At 44.8% G+C, this 25,579-nt stretch overlaps 1 protein-coding gene across 1 annotated transcript in view; it reads left to right on the forward strand.

The window, feature by feature from the left end:
* The window catches only part of LOC138648078 (IgGFc-binding protein-like), a 31,410-nt gene continuing 5,831 nt past the window's right edge, over positions 1-25,579 (forward strand). Inside the window, exons 1-3 of the mRNA XM_069737583.1 lie at positions 1-97; positions 23,157-24,389; positions 24,965-25,167. Of these exons, the coding sequence (XP_069593684.1) occupies positions 1-97; positions 23,157-24,389; positions 24,965-25,167 (1,533 nt within the window). The remainder of the gene's footprint in view (positions 98-23,156; positions 24,390-24,964; positions 25,168-25,579) is intronic.

Below are 25,579 nucleotides of genomic sequence, written 5' to 3' on the forward strand. Positions count from 1 at the left end.
ATGTATGACATTAAGGTCGGTGCCGTCTTAAACCAAAGTGGAAATGGAAAAAGTTGGCCTCGGGCACCATATATCAGTGTGGGGCCGTGGTCTTGTAGTGAGTGGAGTGTGGAGGAATAGGTATAAGACATGTAATGGGCGCTAAGCAAATGATGGTCAATTGCCCGTGGTGATGAGAAGAATAGAAATGGCCATTGTGGGCCCGTGACAATGCCACAGGTGACGATGGACGCCCATATTGTGGTGCTTGGGTAGAATAGGCCAGAAGATGCCACCATACGGCCCTGTAGTGCAGGACTGTGTACCGCCATACAGGGTCTTTCTATGTAAAGTATTTGCCCCCCTGAGTCTTTGCAGTATCTGGGATCTGAGTCTCCGGCTCTTGTTTCCAAGTCGATGCTGATAACACTTGAATTCATCACCCCGGGGTGTAATGGTTTCCATCACCCGGTCCCGATACTTATATAAACCGTCTTCCTAATGTTCCCATATATGTTTGGGTTATAGCGGAGCAATGCCAGGAATGTCATGTTTAGGTTTTGCGCCCGTCTCGGGGGAGAAACGACACCATTAGGAAAGTATTAAGAGTGAGATGGACCACACCACGGCTCTGATGGCCGAGACCCGCGGCCGGACGGGAAGCAGCGCCGCCTGCTGCCGCTAACACGTAATATATAGCGGGATGGATGGGCGCCGTCTGGAAATTATAGTATTGGAGAACAGCAAAGTTTAGAGACCGGATGTATTAAGAGGTTCTGCATCAGTTGAGGTGTGTTACGTATTATGAGGCTGTGCAGCAGCTGAGGTGAAATAATGAGGTTCTGCAGCAGCTGAGATGTGTTATGAGGTTCTTAAGCAGCTGAGATGTGCATAATGAGGTTCTGCAGCAGCTGAGATGCGTATTATGAGGTTCTGAAGCAGTTGAGGTGTCTTATGAAGTTCTGCAGCAGCATCATTCAAAATTATGAGGTTCTGCAGCAGCATAACTCAGAATTAAGAGGTTCTGCAGCAGCTGAGATGTATAATGAAGTTTTACAGTGGCTTTGACAGTATCTGTATAATACACACTGCAGCTGCTGCAGAACTTCTTTCTTAGAGGGGTTGTCCCGTACTTGTATCCTTAGGATAGGTCACATGTGATCAGATGCGATGGATCTGCAGTACCCCGCTGTGGCCACTATACCGTCCGTGGAGCTGTGCTGTTCTGCTCATACTGATCATGTCCAGTTGGAGCAGTCGATTGTCGCACTCCCACCGATCTGATACCGATGGCCATCAATATAAAAGTCTAGGACAATCCATTAAAGAAATAGTGAAGAAATTCATGTCGGTCATCAGAAACCTCCTATATAACTGATGTGCGAGCGACGATTTCTTGCGCCAATGATTCCTATCGCCCCCTGGTGGTGACTTTGTGTCACTGCAATATATAACATTATGGTAATGATCGGTGCACAGGTTACAGACCTCGGCCACCTAAACCCTCATGAATTCACAATCTTATGAATTATCTATACCAGGGTCACCGGTTAATTATTAGCGCTGAATAATTATGTATTGTCTACGACAGACGTGCCATTAAACATTTACCACTTTTATAATCTAATTAATTAAATGTCGATACGGCTGCGGTAAGAACAGATCGACATCCTCAATGATTTTCTATAACCGTGACAGCAGTATTACCATCAGATATCAATAATCCGTAACCAGCAATTATCATAGATTTATTCTCAATAAATGTACATTTAACTCTTGAAGTGATTGTTCACCTAAATTCTGTGCATAAACTTCGAATGATAAAATTCTATCTTCTTGCAGCCACCACTAGGGGGAGCACACTGCATACACGTCATGCATTGAACTCAATAATAACACAGTATGCAGAGAGCTCCCTCTAGTGGTGGCAGCTGGAAGATAGACTTTTATAACATCTGGAAAATTTTGAGCTTCGTATAAGGAATATTCACACTGTGCGGTCACGTCATGGTTGACCATGTGTGAACTCTGGGATCTGCTACTTTTGACACTTTTATGGTCATCAGATCGAGGCCATCATCATTGATTACTGATTTAGTAATATGGAAAGGTAACTTTGGACTAAACTCAACATCTAGGTTCTGGGTAACATTCAGTTGTGGGAATAGACCCTTAAAGGTGTTTTTGTTGCAGAACACACAAACATGATCTCAGGGGTATGTCCAGGTCAAGAAAACAAAGATACAATTACTGATTGTCTATGGACACCATATGGCGGTAAACAGCCCACAGCCCGGGGTCCAGTTTCTTGTAATGCAATGTTTTTTTTATATTTTTAGAATCTCCAGACACAAGTTTCCCAGAGACCCCAATGTTTTGAGGACAGGAGATTCCTAAGAAGGAGAAGAAGAAGAAGGGATTGTGTGAGCTGCAGGTGAGTTGTTGGGTTGGAATGTGTCTCAATCAGCGGGGTCAGCCGCTCGGGTCACGGAGGACGGACCCTAATACAATTATACTTTACAAGTGCCTGCAGCCAGGAGCTCTCATCACCCCGAACAGGTGGCACCTTAATGGGGCAGACATTCCTCCATGATTGGGCCTTCACCTATTGTCATTGCTGTGCTTCTACCAGCCACAAGAATGATGACTACGACAACAACAGTCGCCATCCTCCACCAAACAAGTAGTCAGAAGCCAAAGACACTCCGGATAACAACGTTCCCTTTTCTTTATAGGGAGTCGGACCCTTTATCTGCATTAGCCAGCCCACCCTGTTGCGTACACCAGTGACTCCGCCATGATAGTGTCACCCTCTCATCCACCGTCAATGATGCAGAACCTTCTACGTTTTGGATTATTTGCTTTGTCCCTTTTCTTTGGAGTTGTATATTGTCGTACATCCTTTACCGTTGCTCCTATATTTGGGCCGTGCCCATCTATCTCTATTTGTGAACCACCTTCTATGTTGACAATCTAATCTATATCTACTCCCCTTGCCCATAAAATGGCATCAACATTGGGCACAACTGGTTAAATTCCAGGGCCTCCTGGGCTTGAGTGGTCCATGGTGATACCATAAGTGTCAACTCTATGGAAACAAGCTCATGGAATAAAGAGTCACCAGTTCTCCCAGTCTCCGCCGAACCTACCCCCAAACCATTAATTGGAAAGGAGTCTTGAAATTGGTGGAGGAAAGGCTCGGTGTGGGAAGGAGGAGGCATGGATGAAGTTACTAATGTTGGGTGGTTCCTCCTCCCGGAATTGTGCCTTAGAAAATTGGCAACTACGAATCATGGTGAGAGAGCGCTAGTAGAAGGTGCGACATTTTGGGTATTGGTGGTGAGTCGTAGTTTCCCAATAGAGAGCAAAGTTTGGAGACCACTGACCATGGTGGTATATTCAAGAGTATCCTAAATTTTCACAGTACACGGTAATCATGCACCCTCAGTAACACCGGCATAGGAGTAAGGACGTGACTCACAACCTGAGAACCACGATTGAGTAATCTGATGGAGGTTGCTGTCTCGTTCACCCTATAGCCACTTCTTGGTGGTCTTCACAACACCAGATCTGACCAGACGCTTTCCGACACCTGTCCATCTTCTGTCAGATGTTGTGGGACAATATGAAAAGTTCTTTTATGTGTTCAGAGCTAAGAACTATCTAAGAAGATTTCACATGTGTCAGAGCAAAAACAAAGGGTTTTATGTTCCTTCACGAGATTGGTAGTAGATGCTTGATGGTTACGGATCGCACTTGGCGCAATACGCTTGATGGTTGCGGAAACTGTTTCTACTTTATGTTAAATTCTGAGCGATCGTCTACCAAAGGCCGGGACTGTGTGCCAACAAGTGCCCCAACAGTCAGGCTGTCAACTTCTCCCCATCCTACAGGGCCCTACTTGGTCTATGGGAGTCTATTTCTTGGCTTGGATCGTCATTTCTTGTGTGGTGGCCCCAATCCGGATCTTATGTGGGTGCACCGCCGCCTGGGCAGTCATGGCAGTCAGTTCATTCCTTGGTTTAGCTTGGACTGAAGTTTGCTTCTCGGAGACGCGACCACTTTGGCACCCAAGCCTACCCTCTTAGGCTACGTTCACATTTGCGTTGTTGTGTGTTGCGTCGGCGACGCAAAGCACAACGCATGCAAAACGCATGCAAAAACGCATGTTTTGTGACGCATGCGTCCATTTTTGGCTTGCTTTTGAACGCAAAAAAAAGCAACTTGCTGCGTCCTCTGCGCCCTGACGCTTGCGCCAAAAAAGACGCATGCGTCACAAAACGCAAGACAACGCATGTCCATGCGCCCCCATGTTAAATATAGGGGCGAATGACGCATGCGTCGCCGCGGCTGCGCCCGGCGCACCGCTAATGTGAACGTAGCCTTAGAAACTCTTCCTATCCTCTCCTGCCAGTGTTGTAGTGACAGATCTGACCCTGGCAAGTTGGCATTTATGGAAACTCCTCTTTTTATTTCAAAGCTATGCAGGCAGGTGACATCTCTAAATATGACATATGCACTGTTATTACATTACGGGAAGATGCCGCGTCCAGCCTCACTCTGGCCCAGCACTTTCTATACAGCGGACTGACCAGGAATATAGAAGTGCTTCACCACACTGCCCCCTAGTGTTAACATTTGCAATGACCATTGTAAAAGAAGCTATAGAAATAAGACTAGGTTCACACTTGCATTTGAGCTCTGTCATTGCCACTGGAAGGAAAAGGGCATCACGATGCCTTTTTTTCTGTTACAAAGACAGACCTTAGCAGAAACCAAACTAACCCGATTATAGTCAATGGGATCCGTCTGCTGCCATTTTTATCTCTCATGAAATGGATCAATTTCCTTCTCCAAATGCTAGTCTGAGCCTAAGGGTACGTACCCATTTGCGAGAAAAACGGACTAGTGCAAGCTGATAAAAAATGGGATCGCACTCTGACCAATGTTATTCAATGAGTTACATCTCATCTGTGATTTTTTTTCTCAGCTCAAATCGGACTGAGAAAAAAATCACCACATGATGCGATTTGCAGCGTATCTCGGACGAGACTCGCCAATGCAAGTCAATGGATGCAAGGGAAAAACGCACAGCACATGCACCATGCGAGTGCTGTCTGTTTTTAACGTGTCCTTTGAAAAGCCGGCAATTCAGGTGCCGCTACTGTAAAATCACACTGACAGGTTAGAATAGAATACATAGAATAGAACTATACACATAGAATATATATATATATATACACGTATACATGTACAGTTAGGGCCAGAAATATTTGGACAGTGACACAATTTTCGCGAGTTGGGCTCTGCATGCCACCACATTGGATTTGAAATGGAACCTCTACAACAGAATTCAAGTGCAGATTGTAACGTTTAATTTAAAGGGTTGAACAAAAATATCTGATAGAAAATGAAGGAATTGTACACATTTCTTTACAAACACACCACATTTTAGGAGGTCAAAAGTAATTGGACAAATAAACATAACCCAAACAAAATATTTTTATTTTCAATATTTTGTTGCAAATCCTTTGGAGGCAATCACTGCCTTAAGTCTGGAACCCATGGACATCACCAAACGCTGGGTTTCCTCCTTCTTAATGCTTTGCCAGGCCTTTACAGCCGCAGCCTTCAGGTCTGGCTTGTTTGTGGGTCTTTCCGTCTTAAGTCTGGATTTGAGCAAGTGAAATGCATGCTCAATTGGGTTTAGATCTGGAGATTGACTTGGCCATTGCAGAATGTGCCACTTTTTGGCACTCATGAACTCCTGGGTAGCTTTGGCTGTATGCTTGGGGTCATTGTCCATCTGTACTATGAAGCGCCGTCCAATCAACTTTCCAGCATTTGGCTGAATCTGGGCTGAAAGTATATCCCGGTACACTTCAGAATTCATCCGGCTACTCTTGTCTGCTCTTATGTCATCAATAAACACAAGTGACCCAGTGCCATTGAAAGCCATGCATGCCCATGCCATCACGTTGCCTCCACCATGTTTTACAGAGGATGTGGTGTGCCTTGGATCATGTGCCGTTCCCTTTCTTCTCCAAACTTTTTTCTTCCCATCATTCTGGTACAGGTTGATCTTTGTCTCATCTGTCCATAGAATACTTTTCCAGAACTGAGCTGGCTTCTTGAGGTGTTTTTCTGCAAATTTAACTCTGGCCTGTCTATTTTTGGTATTGATGAATGGTTTGCATCTAGATGTGAACCCTTTGTATTTACTGTCATGGAGTCTTCTCTTTACTGTTGACTTAGAGACAGATACACCTACTTCACTGAGAGTGTTCTGGACTTCAGTTGATGTTGTGAACGGGTTCTTCTTCACCAAATTAAGTATGCGGCGATCATCCACCACTGTTGTCATCCGTGGACGCCCAGGCCTTTTTGAGTTACCAAGCTCACCAGTCAATTCCTTTTTTCTCAGAATGTACCCAACTGTTGATTTTGCTACTCCAAGCATGTCTGCTATCTCTCTGATGGATTTTTTCTTTTTTTTTAGCCTCAGGATGTTCTGCTTCACCTCAATTGAGAGTTCCTTTGACCGCATGTTGTCTGCTCACAGCAACAGCTTCCAAATGCAAAACCACACACCTGGAATCCACCCCTGACCTTTTAACCACTTCATTGATTACAGGTTAACGAGGGAGACACCTTCAGAGTTAATTGCAGCCCTTAGAGTCCATTGTCCAATTACTTTTGGTCCCTTGAAAAAGAGGACGCTATGCATTACAGAGCTATGATTCCTAAACCCTTTCTCCGATTTGGATGTGGAAACTATCATATTGCAGCTGGGAGTGTGCACTTTCAGCCCATATTATATATATAATTGTATTTCTGAACATGTTTTTGTAAACAGCTAAAATAACAAAACTTGTGTCACTGTCCAAATATTTCTGGCCCTAACTGTATATATATATACATGTCAGTAACACATATATGTATATATGTGTTTATATTGCACAGAAAGATAGATAGAAGAAAAGCCGGTAATTCATCTGCCGGCTTCTGTAAAATCACTGCAGGAGCCGAGAGGATAGAAGAGATGGATTGCATACAGTAAATACACATAGAATAGGTAGATATAGATGTCAGTGACAAATACAATTAGTACAGTGTGTGTGCAACATGTATTTAATTAATAAACTGGACATGTATTTAATTAATAAAAGATTATTTTACGGAAAAAAATGGCATGGGTGTTGTGAATTCTGTGGCTGAATTCACTCCTGTGGTCACAAGTGGTACTGCAGCTTCTGAGCTTCTTCCCTCAGGTGTTCTGGTGAGCTCGTTAACTGCTTCGTTACTTAACTCCGCCTGATGCTGCTATCCCTGCTCCTTGTCAATGTTCCAGTGTTGGATCTGAGCTTCTCCTGATTGTTCCTGTGACCTGCTGCTCTGTATAGCTAAGTGCTTTTTTGCTATTTTATTGCTTTTTTTCTGTCCAGCTTGTCTTTTGTTTTGCTGGTAGCTCTGAGAAGCAAAGGGTGTACCGCCGTGCCGTTAGTTCGGCACGGTGGGTCTTTTTTGCCCCCTTTGCGTGGTTTTTGCTTTAGGGTTTTTTGTAGACTGCAAAGTTCGCTTTACTATCCTCGCTCTGTCTAAGATTATCGGGCCCCACTTTGCTGAATCTATTTCATCCCTACGTTTTGTCTTTTCATCTTACTCACAGTCATTATATGTGGGGGGCTGCCTTTTCCTTTGGGGTATTTCTCTGGGGGCAAGTCAGGCCTATTTTTCTATCTTCAGGCTAGCTAGTTTCTTAGGCTGTGCCGAGTTGCATAGGTAGTTGCTAGGCGCAATCCACAGCCGCTATTAGTTGTGTTTAGGTTAGGATCAGGTGTGTAGTCTACAGAGTTTCCACGTCTCAGAGCTCGTTCTTTTATTTTTGGGTATTTGTCAGATCACTGTGTGCGCTCGGATCGCTAGGCACACTGTGTCTCTGGATTGCCTTCATTACACCTTTCATTAGCAGACATAACAGTACAAGGAGCCAAACTAATGATTCTCAATAGAGGGAAAGAAAAAGTTCTGACATCATTTTTTTTTTTTTTTTTTTTCTGCTCTGTGTGCATTTTTTTTTTTCCCCTAGACATTTGGGTGATTCTGGACACAGGTGTGGACATGGATATTCAGGGTCTGTGCTCTTCAATGGATAATCTCGTTATAAATGTACAAAAGATTCAAGATGCTATTGATCGGAAATCTATGATAGAACCAAGAATTCCTATTCCTGATTTGTTTTTTGGGGATAGAACTAACTTTCTAAGTTTCAAAAATAATTGTAAGCTATTTCTGGCCTTGAAACCTCATTCTTCTGGTAATCCTATTCAACAGGTTTTGATTATTATTTCTTTTTTGCGCGGCGACCCTCAAGACTGGGCATTTTCTCTTACGCCAGGAGACCCTGTATTGAGTAGTGTCGATGCGTTTTTCCTGGCGCTCGGATTACTGTACGATGAGCCTAATTCAGTGGATCAGGCTGAGAAAAATTTGCTGGCTTTGTGCCAGGGTCAGGATGATATAGAAGTATATTGTCAGAAATTTAGGAAATGGTCAGTACTCACTCAGTGGAATGAATCTGCGCTGGCAGCTTTGTTCAGAAAGGGTCTCTCTGAGGCTCTTAAGGATGTCATGGTGGGATTTCCTATGCCTGCTGGTTTGAATGAGTCTTTGTCTTTGGCCATTCAAATCGGTCGACGCTTGCGCGAGCGTAAATCTGTGCACCATTTGGCGGTATTGCCTGAGGTTAAACCTGAGCCTATGCAGTGCGATAGGACTATGACCAGAGTTGAACGACAGGAATACAGACGTCTGAATGGGCTGTGTTTCTACTGTGGTGATTCCACTCATGCTATTTCTGATTGTCCTAAGCGCACTAAGCGGTCCGCTAGGTCTGCCGTCATTGGTACTGTACAGTCCAAATTCCTTCTGTCCATTACCCTGATATGCTCTTTGTCGTCGTTTTCTGTCATGGCGTTTGTGGATTCAGGCGCTGCCCTGAATCTGATGGATTTGGATTATGCTAAACGTTGTGGGTTTTTCTTGGAGCCTTTGCGGTGTCCTATTCCATTGAGAGGAATTGATGCTACACCTTTGGCCAAGAATAAACCTCAGTACTGGGCCCAGCTGACCATGTGCATGGTTCCTGCACATCAGGAAGTTATTCGCTTTCTGGTGCTACATAATCTGCATGATGTGGTCGTGTTGGGGTTGCCATGGCTACAAACCCATAATCCAGTATTGGATTGGAACTCTATGTCGGTATCCAGCTGGGGTTGTCAGGGGGTACATGGTGATGTTCCATTTTTGTCAATTTCGTCATCCACTCCTTCTGAGGTCCCAGAGTTCTTGTCTGATTATCAGGATGTATTTGAAGAGCCCAAGTCCGATGCCCTACCTCCGCATAGGGATTGTGATTGTGCTATCAATTTGATTCCTGGTAGTAAATTCCCTAAAGGTCGATTATTTAATTTATCCGTGCCCGAACACGCCGCTATGCGCAGTTATGTGAAGGAATCCCTGGAGAAGGGACATATTCGCCCATCATCATCACCACTGGGAGCAGGGTTCTTCTTTGTAGCCAAGAAGGATGGTTCGCTGAGACCATGTATTGATTACCGCCTTCTTAATAAGATCACTGTTAAATTTCAGTATCCCTTGCCATTGTTATCTGACTTGTTTGCTCGGATTAAGGGGGCTAGTTGGTTCACTAAGATAGATCTTCGGGGTGCGTATAATCTGGTGAGAATCAGGCAAGGAGATGAATGGAAAACTGCATTCAATACGCCCGAGGGTCATTTTGAGTATCTAGTGATGCCGTTCGGACTTGCCAATGCTCCATCTGTGTTTCAGTCTTTTATGCATGACATCTTCCGTGAGTATCTGGATAAATTCCTGATTGTTTACTTGGATGACATTTTGATCTTCTCAGATGATTGGGAGTCTCATGTGAAGCAGGTCAGAATGGTTTTTCAGGTCCTGCGTGCTAATTCTTTGTTTGTGAAGAGATCAAAGTGTCTCTTCGGTGTGCAGAAAGTTTCATTTTTGGGATTCATCTTTTCCCCTTCTACTATCGAGATGGATCCAGTTAAGGTCCAAGCCATCCAGGATTGGATTCAGCCGACATCTCTGAAAAGTCTGCAAAAGTTCCTGGGCTTTGCTAATTTTTATCGTCGCTTCATCTGTAATTTTTCTAGCATTGCCAAACCATTGACCGATTTGACCAAGAAGGGTGCTGATTTGGTTAATTGGTCTTCTGCTGCTGTGGAAGCTTTTCAGGAGTTGAAGCGTCGTTTTTGTTCTGCCCCTGTGTTGTGTCAGCCAGATGTTTCTCTTCCGTTCCAGGTCGAGGTTGATGCTTCTGAGATTGGAGCAGGGGCGGTTTTGTCACAGAGAGGTTCTGATTGCTCAGTGATGAAACCATGTGCTTTCTTTTCCAGGAAGTTTTCGCCCGCTGAGCGTAATTATGATGTGGGCAACCGAGAGTTGCTGGCCATGAAGTGGGCATTCGAGGAATGGCGCCATTGGCTTGAAGGAGCCAAGCATCGCGTGGTGGTATTGACTGATCATAAGAACTTGACTTATCTCGAGTCTGCCAAGCGCTTGAATCCTAGACAGGCCCGTTGGTCGTTATTTTTTGCCCGCTTCGACTTTGTGATTTCGTACCTTCCGGGCTCTAAAAATGTGAAGGCGGATGCTCTGTCTAGGAGTTTTGTGCCTGACTCTCCGGGTTTATCTGAGCCAGCGGGTATCCTCAAGGAAGGAGTCATTGTGTCTGCCATCTCCCCTGATTTGCGGCGGGTGCTGCAAAAATTTCAGGCGAATAAACCTGATCGTTGTCCAGCGGAGAAACTGTTTGTCCCTGATAGGTGGACGAATAAAGTTCTCTCTGAGGTTCATTGTTCGGTGTTGGCTGGTCATCCTGGAATCTTTGGTACCAGAGAGTTAGTGGCTAGATCCTTCTGGTGGCCATCTCTGTCACGGGATGTACGTACTTTTGTGCAGTCCTGTGGGATTTGTGCTAGGGCTAAGCCCTGCTGTTCTCGTGCCAGTGGGTTGCTTTTGCCCTTGCCGGTCCCAAAGAGGCCTTGGACACATATTTCGATGGATTTCATTTCTGACCTTCCCGTTTCTCAAAAGATGTCAGTAATTTGGGTGGTCTGTGATCGCTTTTCTAAAATGGTCCATCTGGTGCCCTTGGCTAAATTGCCTTCCTCCTCTGATTTGGTACCTTTGTTCTTTCAGCATGTGGTTCGGTTGCATGGCATTCCTGAGAATATTGTTTCTGACAGAGGTTCCCAGTTTGTTTCTAGGTTTTGGCGAGCCTTTTGTGGTAGGATGGGCATTGACCTATCCTTTTCCTCGGCTTTCCATCCTCAGACTAATGGCCAGACTGAACAAACCAATCAGACCTTGGAAACATATCTGAGATGTTTTGTTTCTGCTGACCAGGATGATTGGGTGTCCTTTTTGCCGTTGGCTGAGTTCGCCCTTAATAATCGGGCCAGCTCGGCTACCTTGGTTTCTCCATTTTTTTGCAATTCTGGGTTCCATCCTCGTTTCTCTTCAGGACAGGTTGAGTCTTCAGACTGTCCTGGTGTGGATTCTGTGGTGGACAGGTTGCAGCAGATCTGGACTCAGGTGGTGGACAATTTGACCTTGTCCCAGGAAAAGGCTCAACTTTTCGCTAATCGCAGACGCCGTGTGGGTCCCCGACTTCGTGTTGGGGATCTGGTTTGGTTATCTTCTCGTCATATTCCTATGAAGGTTTCCTCTCCTAAATTTAAACCTCGTTTTATTGGTCCGTATAGGATTTCTGAGGTTCTCAATCCTGTGTCTTTTCGTTTGACCCTCCCAGACTCCTTTTCCATACATAATGTATTCCATAGGTCGTTGTTGCGGAGATACGTGGCACCTATGGTTCCATCTGTTGAGCCTCCTGCCCCGGTTTTGGTGGAGGGGGAATTGGAGTATATTGTGGAGAAGATTTTGGATTCTCGTGTTTCTAGACGGAAACTCCAGTATCTGGTTAAATGGAAGGGTTATGCTCAGGAAGATAATTCCTGGGTTTTTGCCTCTGATGTTCATGCTCCCGATCTTGTTAGTGCCTTTCATGCGACTCATCCTGGTCGGCCTGGGGGCTCTGGTGAGGGTTCGGTGACCCCTCCTCAAGGGGGGGGTACTGTTGTGAATTCTGTGGCTGAATTCACTCCTGTGGTCACAAGTGGTACTGCAGCTTCTGAGCTTCTTCCCTCAGGTGTTCTGGTGAGCTCGTTAACTGCTTTGTTACTTAACTCCGCCTGATGCTGCTATCCCTGCTCCTTGTCAATGTTCCAGTGTTGGATCTGAGCTTCTTCTGCTTGTTCCTGTGACCTGCTGCTCTGTATAGCTAAGTGCTTTTTTGCTATTTTATTGCTTTTTTTCTGTCCAGCTTGTCTTTTGTTTTGCTGGTAGCTCTGAGAAGCAAAGGGTGTACCGCCGTGCCGTTAGTTCGGCACGGTGGGTCTTTTTTGCCCCCTTTGCGTGGTTTTTGCTTTAGGGTTTTTTGTAGACTGCAAAGTTCGCTTTACTATCCTCGCTCTGTCTAAGATTATCGGGCCCCACTTTGCTGAATCTATTTCATCCCTACGTTTTGTCTTTTCATCTTACTCACAGTCATTATATGTGGGGGGCTGCCTTTTCCTTTGGGGTATTTCTCTGGGGGCAAGTCAGGCCTATTTTTCTATCTTCAGGCTAGCTAGTTTCTTAGGCTGTGCCGAGTTGCATAGGTAGTTGCTAGGCGCAATCCACAGCCGCTATTAGTTGTGTTTAGGTTAGGATCAGGTGTGTAGTCTACAGAGTTTCCACGTCTCAGAGCTCGTTCTTTTATTTTTGGGTATTTGTCAGATCACTGTGTGCGCTCGGATCGCTAGGCACACTGTGTCTCTGGATTGCCTTCATTACACCTTTCATTAGCAGACATAACACATGGGCTCCTGCGCAATTTTCGCAACCAGCAGGGGGAAAGCAAATGACTGGGGGCAGATGTTTATAGCCTGGGAAGGGGGTCATACCCATGGAGCTTCCCAGGCTATTAATATCAGCTGTATACTTCGCCTTTACTGGCTATTAAAATGGGGGACCCCCCAATAAAAATGACGTGCGGTCCCCCATATAATTAATAATTAGCAAAGGCTATGCAGACAGCTGCGGGCTGACATTAATAGCCTAGGAAGGAGCCGTGGATATTGGGCCCCCCGACTAAAAACATCTGCCCCTAGTCATTTGCTTTTCCTCTGCTGGTTGCGAAAATTGCGCCATTTTTTTTCCGTAATATAATCTTTTATTAATTAAATACATGTACAGTAATTTGCACACACACTGTACTAATTGTATTTGTCACTGATATCTGTATATCTACCTATTCTATGTGTATTTACTGTATGTAATCCATCTCTTCTATCCTGTCGGCTCCTGCAGTGATTTTACAGAACCCAACAGATGAATTACCGGCTTTTTTCTATCTCTCTATGCAATTTAAATATATATATATATATATATACCAAATACGAAAAAGAAGGCAGCACTCCCAAGGTTTTCAGGTGAAAAAAAAATGGAGATTTAATCGACCCACATCACTGTGCGACGTTTCGGCTCACTGAGCCTTTTTCAAGCTTGAAAAAGGCTCAGTGAGCCGAAACGTCGCACAGTGATGTGGGTCGATTAAATCTCCATCTTTTTTTTTTCACCTGAAAACCTTGGGAGTGCTGCCTTCTTTTTCGTATTTGGTATTCAATTTGGATGAATGTTTGGACCATTCTATCCAGGGGGCTAGGCACCCGCACCTGGTGAGCATTGTGCTGTTCCATTTTGTCTCTTTATATATATATATATATATATATATATATATATATATATATATATATATATATATATTCTATGTGTATATATCTATTTTATCTATTCTATTCTAACCTGTCAGTGTGGTTTTACTGTACACCGCACATGAATTGCCGGCTTTTCATCTATCTCTCTCTCTATCTATCTATCTATCTATCTATCTATCTATCTAAATATGTGTGTGTTTGACGAATATTTCCTTTGAAAACGATGTGTAAATGACAAAGAGAACTGCTGTATCTAAAAGCTCATGTTAAAATCGCATTGCAATAGGATAGCAATCACAATGGGCTCAGATGCTAAAATCAGATTGTACTCACATGACACTCGTCCGTTTTTTTCGGTCCAGATTACAGATTTTTTTTTCTCGCATGTGGGTATGAGCCCTCAGAGTCACATCCTCGGCATATGTGGTCACATCTGCGCTCGTCTCAGTATTATCCCAGCGCTATGATTTCTGATAATAAAAAAAATGGGGATAGATCCTATCAAAATTAAAAGCAAAACCACAAAAAGGAACTAGAAACCCCCCTCCCAAATCAAGAATTAACACAACAAAAAGGGCAACAGTAAATGCAGCGCTTCATAGTGCAAAACACTGAAGAATCAGCCCCCAAAAGTTCCCCATCTGTGCCCTGATCATGTCCTGGTAATCACAGCACATTGATCATATGATGCATGGTGGAAGGGAGGGACAGCCCTTGGGTCGCCTCTGGTTGCCCCCCACTGACCTGGGGTGATCTTGTGTATTGATCCTCCGTTTCATTGATACTTTTGTTTCTTTCGTCTGGTGATAACTCATCTGTTCTTACATATAAATTAGTTTCAAGCCCAGAATTTCTGGAAAAATTCTCCTGAACTTCAGTTTTCCCTCCTGTATCAGACGACAGCCAAACTTTCGTTTTCATTTTATTTCAATTTATTTTGGCTCAAACCAATCGAATCTGTAATGAAAGAGGAGGAGAAGCGTCTCCCCCCAGGACCGCTGCTGTGCGGCTGTTATATGGCCGCTGGAAGGTGCGGACGTCCGGACGTGTGTGTATTGGGCCATGGTCACTGGTCCAGAAGGAATTATTAGAGGCTCTTATTTCCAATTTCCATCTATTTTTTGGCCTCCCAATTACAACTTTGTTGCGTCCTCCTCAGCCTCATACTTTCTGGATACCCGCATGTTAGGGATAATATATCACAAGTTATAGAACCAGAACACCTTAAAGGGGGCTTCTCTTTTGTGCCATGTACATCAGCAGGTCCGCCGAGCTCAGTGATTGGCTGCAGCAAAGATTTGACCTGTAGTTGTGATATTACCGCTGCAGCCAATCCATAAAGACTGGAGAAGAAGCAAAGAATAGGCGCTGGACCTGGGGAGGGTGAGAATTGTCTGTGTTAGTTGTTATAAATGTCTGCAATCGTTTGCAAACAACTTTTTTGAATGTGGAAACCCCTTTAAGGCAGGACTTACTAGTGTTTGTCACCTGTGTCTTGGTATGGGAAACGTTTAAAACCTATGATCTTGTCCATTTTCCTTCTATGTCTCCTTTGTGAAACAATTTTTATCTTCCAAACTTCCAAATTTGTAACACTTGCAAAAGAAAGATTGTGATGAAGGTCCGTATTCCCAATGTTCTGTGGGTGGATACAAGAAGCTTCACGGCGCCATTTCTTCATTGCCCCCATATAAAGAGGGTGACAACATATCTGAGGAATAGGTCATGAATATGAGATCAGTGGGGGTCCGACATCCGGCACCCACTCACTCATCAGCTGATATTTGCTCCAGTGGCTGCAAAATGTTAACACTTAGAACTGCCCCATCCATGTGTAGCGACTGCTGCTGTAGAACAATGACTGTTAGAAGAATTAGGTGCCTCTAATCGGTAGACATTTAAGTTTAATCAAATAAGCTAATTAGGTTGCTTGGTGTACCCTAGGTGTCGCCAAGATATTCAGTGCACCTCGGGTGTGGCTGAGAGGCTTGGTGCACCCTGGGTGTGGCTGAAAGGCTCGGTGCAACCTGGGTGTGGCTAAGAGGCTTGGAACACCCTGAGTGTGGCTGCCAGGCTCAGTGCACCCAGGGTGTAGCTGAGAGGCTTGGTGCACCCTGGGTGTGGCTGAAAGGCTCGGTGCAACCTGGGTGTGGCTGAGAGGCTTGGAGCACCCTGAGTGTGGCTCCCAGGCTCGGTGCACCCAGGGTGTAGCTGAGAAGCTCGGTGCACCTTAGGTGTGGCTGAAAGGTTCGGTGCACCCTTGACGTGGCTGAGAGGCTCAGTGCACCCTGAGCAGGGCTGAGAGGCTTGGTGAACCCTGGGCGTGGCTAAGAGAATTGGTACACCCTGGATGTGGCTGAGAGGCTTGGTGCACCCTGGGTGTGGCTGAGAGGCCTGGTGCACCCTGGGTGTGGCTGACAGGCTCAGTGCACCCTGGGAGGAGCTGAGATTCTTGGTGCACCCTGGGTGTGGCTGACAGGCTCTGTGGGGTATAGCTGAGAGGTTCGGTGCACCCTGAGCATGGCAGAGAGGCTTGCTGCACCCTGGGTGTGGCTGACAGGCTTGGTGCACTCTGGGTGTGGCTAACAGGCTCGGTGCACCCTGGGCTTGGCTTAGTAGCTCGGTGCACCCTGGGTGTGGCTGAGAGGCCTGGTGCACCCTGGGTGTGGCTGAGAGGCCTGGTGCACCCTGGATGTGGCTGACAGGCTTGGTGCACTCTGGGTGTGGCTAACAGGCTCGGTGCACCCTGGGTGTGGCTGAGAGGCCTGGTGCACCCTGGGTGTGGCTGAGAGGCCTGGTGCACCCTGGGTGTGGCTGAGAGGCCTGGTGCACCCTGGATGTGGCTGAGAGGCTCAGTGCACCCTAGGTGTGGCTTAGAGGCTTGGTGCACCCTGGGTGTGGGTTAGAGGCTTGGTGCGCCCTGGGTGTGGCTGACAGGCTCAGTGCACTCTGAGAGAAGCTGAGAGGCTTGGTGCACCCAGGGTGTGGCTGACAGGCTCTGGGCATAGCTGAGAGGTTTGGTGCACCCTGAGCATGGCCAAGAGGCTTGGTGCACCCTGGGTGTGGCTGACAGGCTCGGTGCATCCTGGGCTTGGCTTAGTACCCTGGGCTTAGATTAGAGGCTTGGTGCACCCTGGGCATAGCTGAAATACTTGGTGCACCCTGGGTGTGGCTAACAGGCTCGGTGCATCCTGGGCTTGGCTAAGTAGCTTGGTGCACCCTGGGCTTGGATTAGAGGCTTGGTGCACCCTGGGTGTGGCTGAGAGGCACAGTGCACCATTCTGCCCACTGGTTTTACATGCCCCTCCTCTGTCAGTGCTGATTGACAGTGCTTCCGTGTCTGATCTGACTTTGCAGACTCCACTTCAGCCAGCGCTGTCTATCATCAGGTAGTGATATGTAGAACCAGTCTGCAGAAGGTGCACTGATCCTCCTGGCCGCACCCAGTGCACCGAGCCGCCTTATTAGCAGTTTACGTAGAATGGAGGCCGTGATTAGAGCAATAAAGGTGTTATATTTGTAGATGAGATATCTTCTATAAGGTAATATTAGTTTATGCTGCTGGGTTGGGCTGACACACTCCCTTTAAGCTGCAGAAAATCATTTATGATTATGAGAATTTGTTAATACTTTCCAATGGTGTCTACAGAGACAGATCTGATCATATTACTACAAGCAGCGACTTATATTTAATTTATTATTATTATTATTATTATTATTTGGCCGGGGTCACACTTGCGAGTGCAATGCGAGAAAGTCGCACGAGTCTCTGGCATCAGCACCCGGCACAGAAATACACACAGCGGCCGCTCCGGTCCTGAGTGCGGCCTGATTACTATTGTTCCTCTCCCGGGGTCTGGGTGGGTTATCGCTCCTTTGGGAAAGATGCTTTTCTTTTTTGTTTCTATTGCATATTTTTGATATTCAAGAAAAAAAAGAGCTAAACCCCAGAGGTGACGAGATCCTAATTATTACCAGACATAATATACAAAATGATCAGCATTTCTGCCAAACAAGAGGAGGAATAATGTAACAGATTTCTGGAGAATTTCAGGAGACGTTTGTGCAGAGTATATAAGTTCCTGGGGGAGATTTTATAACAGTTTTATCTGATCCTTCAGGATGTCTTGTCTCTCGGTGATGATTCTGCTTCTTTGTGCTGTTTGCAGCCTATTTCCATCCATCTCCAATGCAAGTGAGTATATAATCTAATATCTATCTATTATCTATTATCTATCTATTATATATTATCTATCTATTATATATTATCTATTATCTATCTATTATATATTATCTATTATTTATCTATTATATATTATCTATCATCTATCTATTATATATTATCTATTATTTATCTATTATATATTATCTATCATCTATCTATTATATATTATCTATCTATTATATATTATCCATTATCTATCTATTATATATTATCTATCATCTATCTATTATATATTATCTATCATCTATCTATTATATATTATCTATCTATCTATTATCTATCTATTATATTATCTATCTATCTATCTATCTATCTATCTATCTATCTATCTATCTATCTATCTATCTATCTATCTATTATATTATCTATCTATCTATCTATCTATCTATCTATCTATCTATCTATCTATCTATCTATCTATCTATCTACAGTATTATCTATCTATCTATCTATCTATCTATCTATCTATCTATCTATCTATCTATCTATCTATCTATCTATCTATCTATCTATCTATCTATCTATCTATCCCCAATCATACTAGTTATTTCCAGAGTATTACGTTTTATTAAAGCTATATTTTCATTTCCTGATATACTTGTATTAATTGTAGGACAAACACTTTTTGGTTGTCCCTTAAGGCTGCCGTCACACTATCAGTATTTGGTCGGTATTTTACATCAGTATTTATAAGCCAAAACCAGGAGTGGAACAATCATACGAAGGTATAATAGGAACTCGTCACCACTTCTGTGTTTCTCACCCTCTCCTGGTTTTGACTTACAAATACTGGGGTAAAATACTGAATGTGTGAACTTGGTGTTTAGGGACGAGTTATTCTAGTTGTAATAACTTCAACGTAGTTATGAAACACTTTATTTGTTTTATCAAACACATTTTTAGTTTTTAACAGCTAAAAATGTTTAAAATTTAAGAAGCAACTACAAGTCCCAGCAGGTGGCGCCTGTTACATTGAAAATTCTGATAAATGCTTAATAACTGCACCAAACTGCACTGTATGAACCCGACCTGACAGCTCGGCCTAAGTACAAATAAATGTGGAAAATATCATATACTAATATGTCTGACCCGAAGCTTTCATTTCTGTTCTGTCTGCAGGCATCGCCCCAGAATCTCAGAACTGCTTGTTAAAACCAGGTAATGTGTGTAATTCACATGTCTGCTCTGTGCAAAAGCTGCCATCTCTGTCTCAAAAGGGAGGGAAAAAAACAGCAAAAACAAAAATTATCTGTAGCAGGACGGAATTTTTTTTTACATTTTTGACAACTTTTGCTGCAAAGTTTTCCTATTTATAAAAGATAATCTGTGTGTTTCTTATCCTATATATATATCTATACAGATGGAGATAAAAGAAGGAGAAACTTGGGTAAAAAAAAATCTACTTAGACCCTGTATAAAATAAGAAAAATAAATATAAATAAAAAAAAAAGAAAGAAATAGAGAATTACATAAATAAGTAAGAACTATCCTGGCAGCCGATGTTGCAACTTTCCTTTTTCATTAGCCTAAGGCTACTTTCACACTAGCGTTAACTGCAATACGTTAAAATGCGTCGTTTTGCAGAAAAAACGCATCCAGCAAAATATTTTGCTGGATGCGTTTTTTCCCCATAGACTTGTATTGGCGACGCATTGCGACGGATTTGCATACGTCGGTATACGTCTTTCGACGGATGCGTCGAAATTAGGCGACACGTCGTCTGGAAAAACGTAGATTGCAACGTTTTTTGGCTCCGACAAAAAAACGTGTCTTGGCGCATCCATCGGCATGCGTCTTTGGCTACAATGAAAGTCTATGAGCGACGGATGCGTCGAGACACGTCATACGACGCAATGCAGTGCTGCAATACGTTTTTTTCTACTGAGCATGCTCAGAAACAGGATTTTTTTAGCTAATTGGCCAGACATCCCCAAATAGACGGATCCGTCGAAATGCTGTATGCGTTGCATACATTTTGCACTTTTTTGACGCATCCGTTTTTTCGGCAAAAAGACGTTTTTGTGACGGTTTGCAGTTAACGCTAGTGTGAAAGTAGCCTAAAACTTAAAGTACCAGTTCAATGGAATTGTTAAATGTCCAGGTTTTGTTGTACATTACTAATAATGTTGGCACTATTATGTTTAACGGGTGGTAACTATCAATGAATAATGCATATTATTATTATTATTATTATTATTATTATTTAGACAATGTGAAAAGAATCTTTGGTTAAACTCCTGCATAGAAGAAGCAGAAATTCTTTTAAAAGTGATTACTATTAACAAAACCTTCTGTGTTTGAAAGATCTGTCCAGGGTTGGACTGGCCCAACGGAGAACTGGAGTATTATATCCTACGAGGGGGCAGTATTATACCCATGAGGGGGGCAGCATTATGCTTCATGAGGGGGCAGCACTATACCCTATTAGGGGGGCAGCATTATACCCTATGAGGGGGAAGCATTATACCCTATGAGGGGGCAGCATTATACCCTAAGAGGGGGGCAGCATTATACCCTATGAGGGGGCAGCATTATACCCTATGAGGGGGCAGTATTATACCCTATGAGGGGGGCAGCATTATACCCTATGAGGGGAGCACCAGTATACCCTATGAGGAGGCAGCATTATACCCTGAGGGGCAGCATTATACCCTATTAGGGGGGCAGCATTATACCCTATGAGGGGGAAAGCATTATACCCTATGAGGGGCAGCATTATACCCTATGAGGGGAGCACCAGTATACCCTATGAGGAGGCAGCATTATACCCTATGATGGGGCAGCATTATACCCTATGAGGGGGGCAGCATTATACCCTATGAGGGGAGCAGCAGTATACCCTATGAGGGGGCAGCATTATACCCTATGAGGGGGGCAGCATTATACCCTATGAGGGGAGCAGCAGTATACCCTATGAGGGGGGCAGCATTATACCCTATGAGGGGGCAGCATTATTCCCTATGAGGAGGCATTATACCCTATGAGGGGGCAGCATTATACCCTATGAGGGGGCAGCTTTATGCCCTATGAGGGAGCAGCATTATACCGTATAAGGGGGACAGCATTATGCCCTATGAGGGGGCAGCACTATACCCTATGAGGGGGCAGCATTAACCCTATGAGGGGCAGCATTATAACCTATGAGGGGGCAGCATTATACCCTATGGGGGGCAGCATTATACCCTATGAGGGGGCAGCACTATACCCTATGAGGGGCAGCATTATAACCTATGAGGGGGCAGCATTACACCCTATGGGGGGCAGCATTATACCCTATGATGGAACAGCTTTATGCCCTATGAGGGAACATAATTATACCCTATGAGGGGAACAGCATTATGCCATATGAGGGGGGCAGCATTATACCCTTTGAGGGGGCAGCATTAAGCCCTATGAGGGGGCAGCATTATACCCTTTAAGGGGGCAGCATTATGCCGTATGAGGAAGCAGCATTATACCCTATAAAGGGGCAGCATTATGCCCTATGGGGGGCAGCATTATACCCTATGAGGGACAACATTATGCTGCTCACTCTCCATACAGTTGACAAGTGATGTGACTGGCCAGTGGGCACAGCTTTGCGCTCCATACACTTTGCAAGTGATGCGTCCAGCCAGTGGGCACAGCCTCGCTCTCCATACACTGGACAAGTGATGTGGCCGGCCAGTGGGCACAGCCTCGCTCTCCATACACTTGACTAGTGATGTGGCCGGCCAGTGGGCACAGCCTCGCTCTCCATACACCTGACAAGTGATGTGACTGACCAGTGGGCACAGCCTCGCTCTCCATACACTTGACTAGTGATGTGGCCGGCCAGTGGGCACAGCCTCGCTGTCCATACACCTGACAAGTGATGTGACTGACCAGTGGGCACAGCCTCGCTCTCCATACACTGGACAAGTGATGTGGCCGGCCAGTGGGCACAGCCTCTCTCTCCATACACTGGACAAGTGATGTAGCCGGCCAGTGGGCACAGCCTCACTCTCCATACACTTGACAAGTGATGTGGCCGGCCAGTGGGCACAGCCTCTTTCTCCATACACTTGACAAGTGATGTGGCCGGCCAGTGGGCACAGCCTCTCTCTCCATACACTGGACAAGTGATGTGGCCGGCCAGTGGGCACAGCCTCACTCTCCATACACTGGACTAGTGATGTGGCCAGCCAGTGGGCACAGCCTCACTCTCCATACACTGGACAAGTGATGTGGCCGGCCAGTGGGCACAGCCTCGCTCTCCATATACTTGACTAGTGATGTGGCCGGCCAATGCACACAGCCTCACGCTCCATACACTGGACAAGTGATGTGGCCGGCCAGTGGGCACAGCCTCACTCTCCATACACTGGACTAGTGATGTGGCCGGCCAGTGGGCACAACCTCGCTCTCCATACACTGGACTAGTGATGTGGCCGGCCAGTGGGCACAACCTCGCTCTCCATACACTGGACAAGTGATGTGACCGGCCAGTGGGCACAGCCTCGCTCTCCATACACTTGACTAGTGATGTGGCCGGCCAGTGGGCACAGCCTCGCTCTCCATACACTTGACTAGTGATGTGGCCGGCCAGTGGGCACAGCCTCGCTCTCCATACACTGGACAAGTGATGTGGCCGGCCAGTGGGCACAACCTCGCTCTCCATACACTGGACAAGTGATGTGACCGGCCAGTGCGCACAGCCTCAATCTCCATACAGTTGACTAGTGATGCGGCTGGCCATAGAAGTGTACGGAGAGCGAGACCACGCCCCTGGCCAGGAGTATGTATAACTCATACATACCCCTCCGGTCTGGCGAATCTCAGGAGTACACAGTGCGTGCGTAGGGGGATTCATAAGTCTGCAATCACACAGAGTGACTGCAGACTTATTGATTTGGACCAGACAACCCCTTTCAACTCAATAATCACTCATTATGCAGCAGGCATTCTTATAAGTTAATGTTAGTTTTGCATCAAGAATCCACAGTCACATAACAGAACAACCGTATTATGAAGGGAAAATGCAGAATGACATTATACATTTTCACGGTGACCTGTCTGACTTTTACAATTTACAAGTGTATTAAGATTTTTCTTTTTTTCTTCTCCAGGACAGATAAAAAGAGCGTTTGTAACCGTTTTCACGGAAAACTCCCACAAAGACCCTTCAACAAGTTTCCAGCTGTATATTGTGACCTGTGATAAAGCGGCAACAGTCACGGTGACGGTGTCTCAGCCCTTCTTCAATAAGACGGTGCATGTTCCCCAGAACAGTGGTACATTCTTGAACATGAGCCAAACATATATGATCACAGGGCAAGGCATCACTTCCAAGGTCATAATGGTGACCTCCGATGTGGCCATATCTGTATTTGCATTCAACACAAACAAGTACTCCGCTGACGCCACAACCTGTCTACCACAAGAAGACCTGGGTGTGGAGTATTATATCGTTAATCCTGGGAGTGGGGAACACGCAAAGGCTTCAGTAGGCAAAAGACAATTTGCAGTGGTTAATGGACTTAATCATGAAGTCCAGGTGGACATTACAGTCTCAGGATCCATCACATATGAGGGGATTTCATACAACACTGGAGATTCGTTCACATTGTCACTGAGGAACCAACAAGTCATTCAGTTTCAAAGCTCTGAAGACCTCACTGGAACCAAAGTTTCATCTTCAGCCCCGGTGGCCGTGTTTACTGGTATTCAGAGTTATGTTCTCAAGTCAGGCTCTGACACCCTCATGGATCAGCTTCAACCTGTGAAGAGCTGGGGGAACGTCTTTGCCGTGTTCCCATTCTTCACCCACACTCTGGATGTCATCACTATAGTTGCGGGAAGTCCAGATACCCGTGTGACTATTGATAGCCCAGGAGGTGCCACCAGTCATAGTCTACAGGAAGGTGCCCATGTCCGAATCACTTTAGACAAAATCCTCCTCATCAATGCCACCAAACCTGTGATGGTCTCATATTTATTCCATGAAACTCTCTCAGGTGGGTTACAATATGGATATGATGCATTTTTTACCACAGTCCCACCATCATTACTGGGAAGAAGATATTACCAGTTTGTGACTCAGTCTTCCTACAACAACTTCATCCTCATCGTTTCTCAAGTATCTTCAGACTCGGAGTTTTACCTGGATGGAAAACCTCTAAGTTCTTACCCAACGACCAGGAAAGAATTCAATGGGTTTATAAGTCGGCAAGTCACATTGGGGAAAACTGAGGGACATCATGAGATCTACCATGAGACCTCCACATTCACACTTTACGTTTTTGGCCTTGAAAAATTAGTCTCGTATGGATATTCAATAGGCGAGGGTGGACCATTTCCAGGTGAGAGATGTTCTACACTGAATATGAGTATAAAAGTTGCATTAGCGTCAGAAGAATACGGCGAATGGGAAATGGTTGTGTGGTTAATCTGCAGTAATCTGAGCTGACGATAAGATAGCCCCATAATGAAGTCAAAACTGAGCCAAGTTCCTGGGTTTACCATGTAGGACAGCTTGTTTTCCCCAAACAACCTTCCTTTATTTCTGGCAAAAAGAATTCACTAATATTTATAAAGGTATAAACCATTAGTTTTACAGCAGCGCCTCCACAGGAGAAATGAAGTATTGCATAGTTCCCTGTAAAATCAGTGTTCTCTTTATGGAATACATGGAAGTGTTGGGACGTTTAGATTCTGACCTAATAAATGAGAGTCCTAAATTAAAGACCCTCCTGTTAGTTTATAATTCCTTCTAAAGGTATCTTAAAATAAGTTTTCTAAAATAACTCTCATAAATTATGAGTGGTGGGGATTAAGAGGGGATAATGAGACTGTGGGACCTCCAACTCCTAATTCAATATATTGCTAACACCATACTTTGTGGTTAGTGATTGTTCCATAAGTGTCTCTAATTCAGTTACAGAACCAACACAAGAACCCGGATGTTCGATCCGTTGCCTCCAGGATGCTGCGGAGTACATCTTACCGTACAGCTTGGTATCGGGGGCTCATCTAGACGTACTTGATATTCATCTCAAGGACCCTCTGTGCCGAGCAGAAAAGGAGAAGGATCACTACCTCATCAAGATACCATTCAGCAGATGCGGGTCCAGTGTCCTGGTGGGTTTTCCAGATATAGACAACTTATATAAAATCTAACTGTAAATATTCTTTCTCAATTTCCTAATAAATGGGGCGATATATCACTGATATATATTATTTAGAATACCGGTTTGAATGATGGGGAGAAGCCCAGAGACCAAACAATATATGAGTAATGTTCATGCCAAGGGAAGACACTTATTTCATCATTTACATCACTTTTCTTTGGTTATTATCTTCAGTATTTATCCTGAGATATCTACACAGTGAGTCCAGTGGGCAGTCCTATTTAATGACTGACAGTCATCATAGTTTAAGAGACCGCCCCCCGGACTCATATTGAGAAGAACTTTACACTACACCCATAATTCAATTATTCCCTGCCCACTATTATATATAAAACTTCTTGGCTTCTCTCGCTCCATAACGT

This window comes from Ranitomeya imitator, chromosome 8 (assembly GCF_032444005.1).
Source record: "Ranitomeya imitator isolate aRanImi1 chromosome 8, aRanImi1.pri, whole genome shotgun sequence".
In the NCBI taxonomy this organism is placed as follows: Eukaryota; Metazoa; Chordata; class Amphibia; order Anura; family Dendrobatidae; genus Ranitomeya; species Ranitomeya imitator.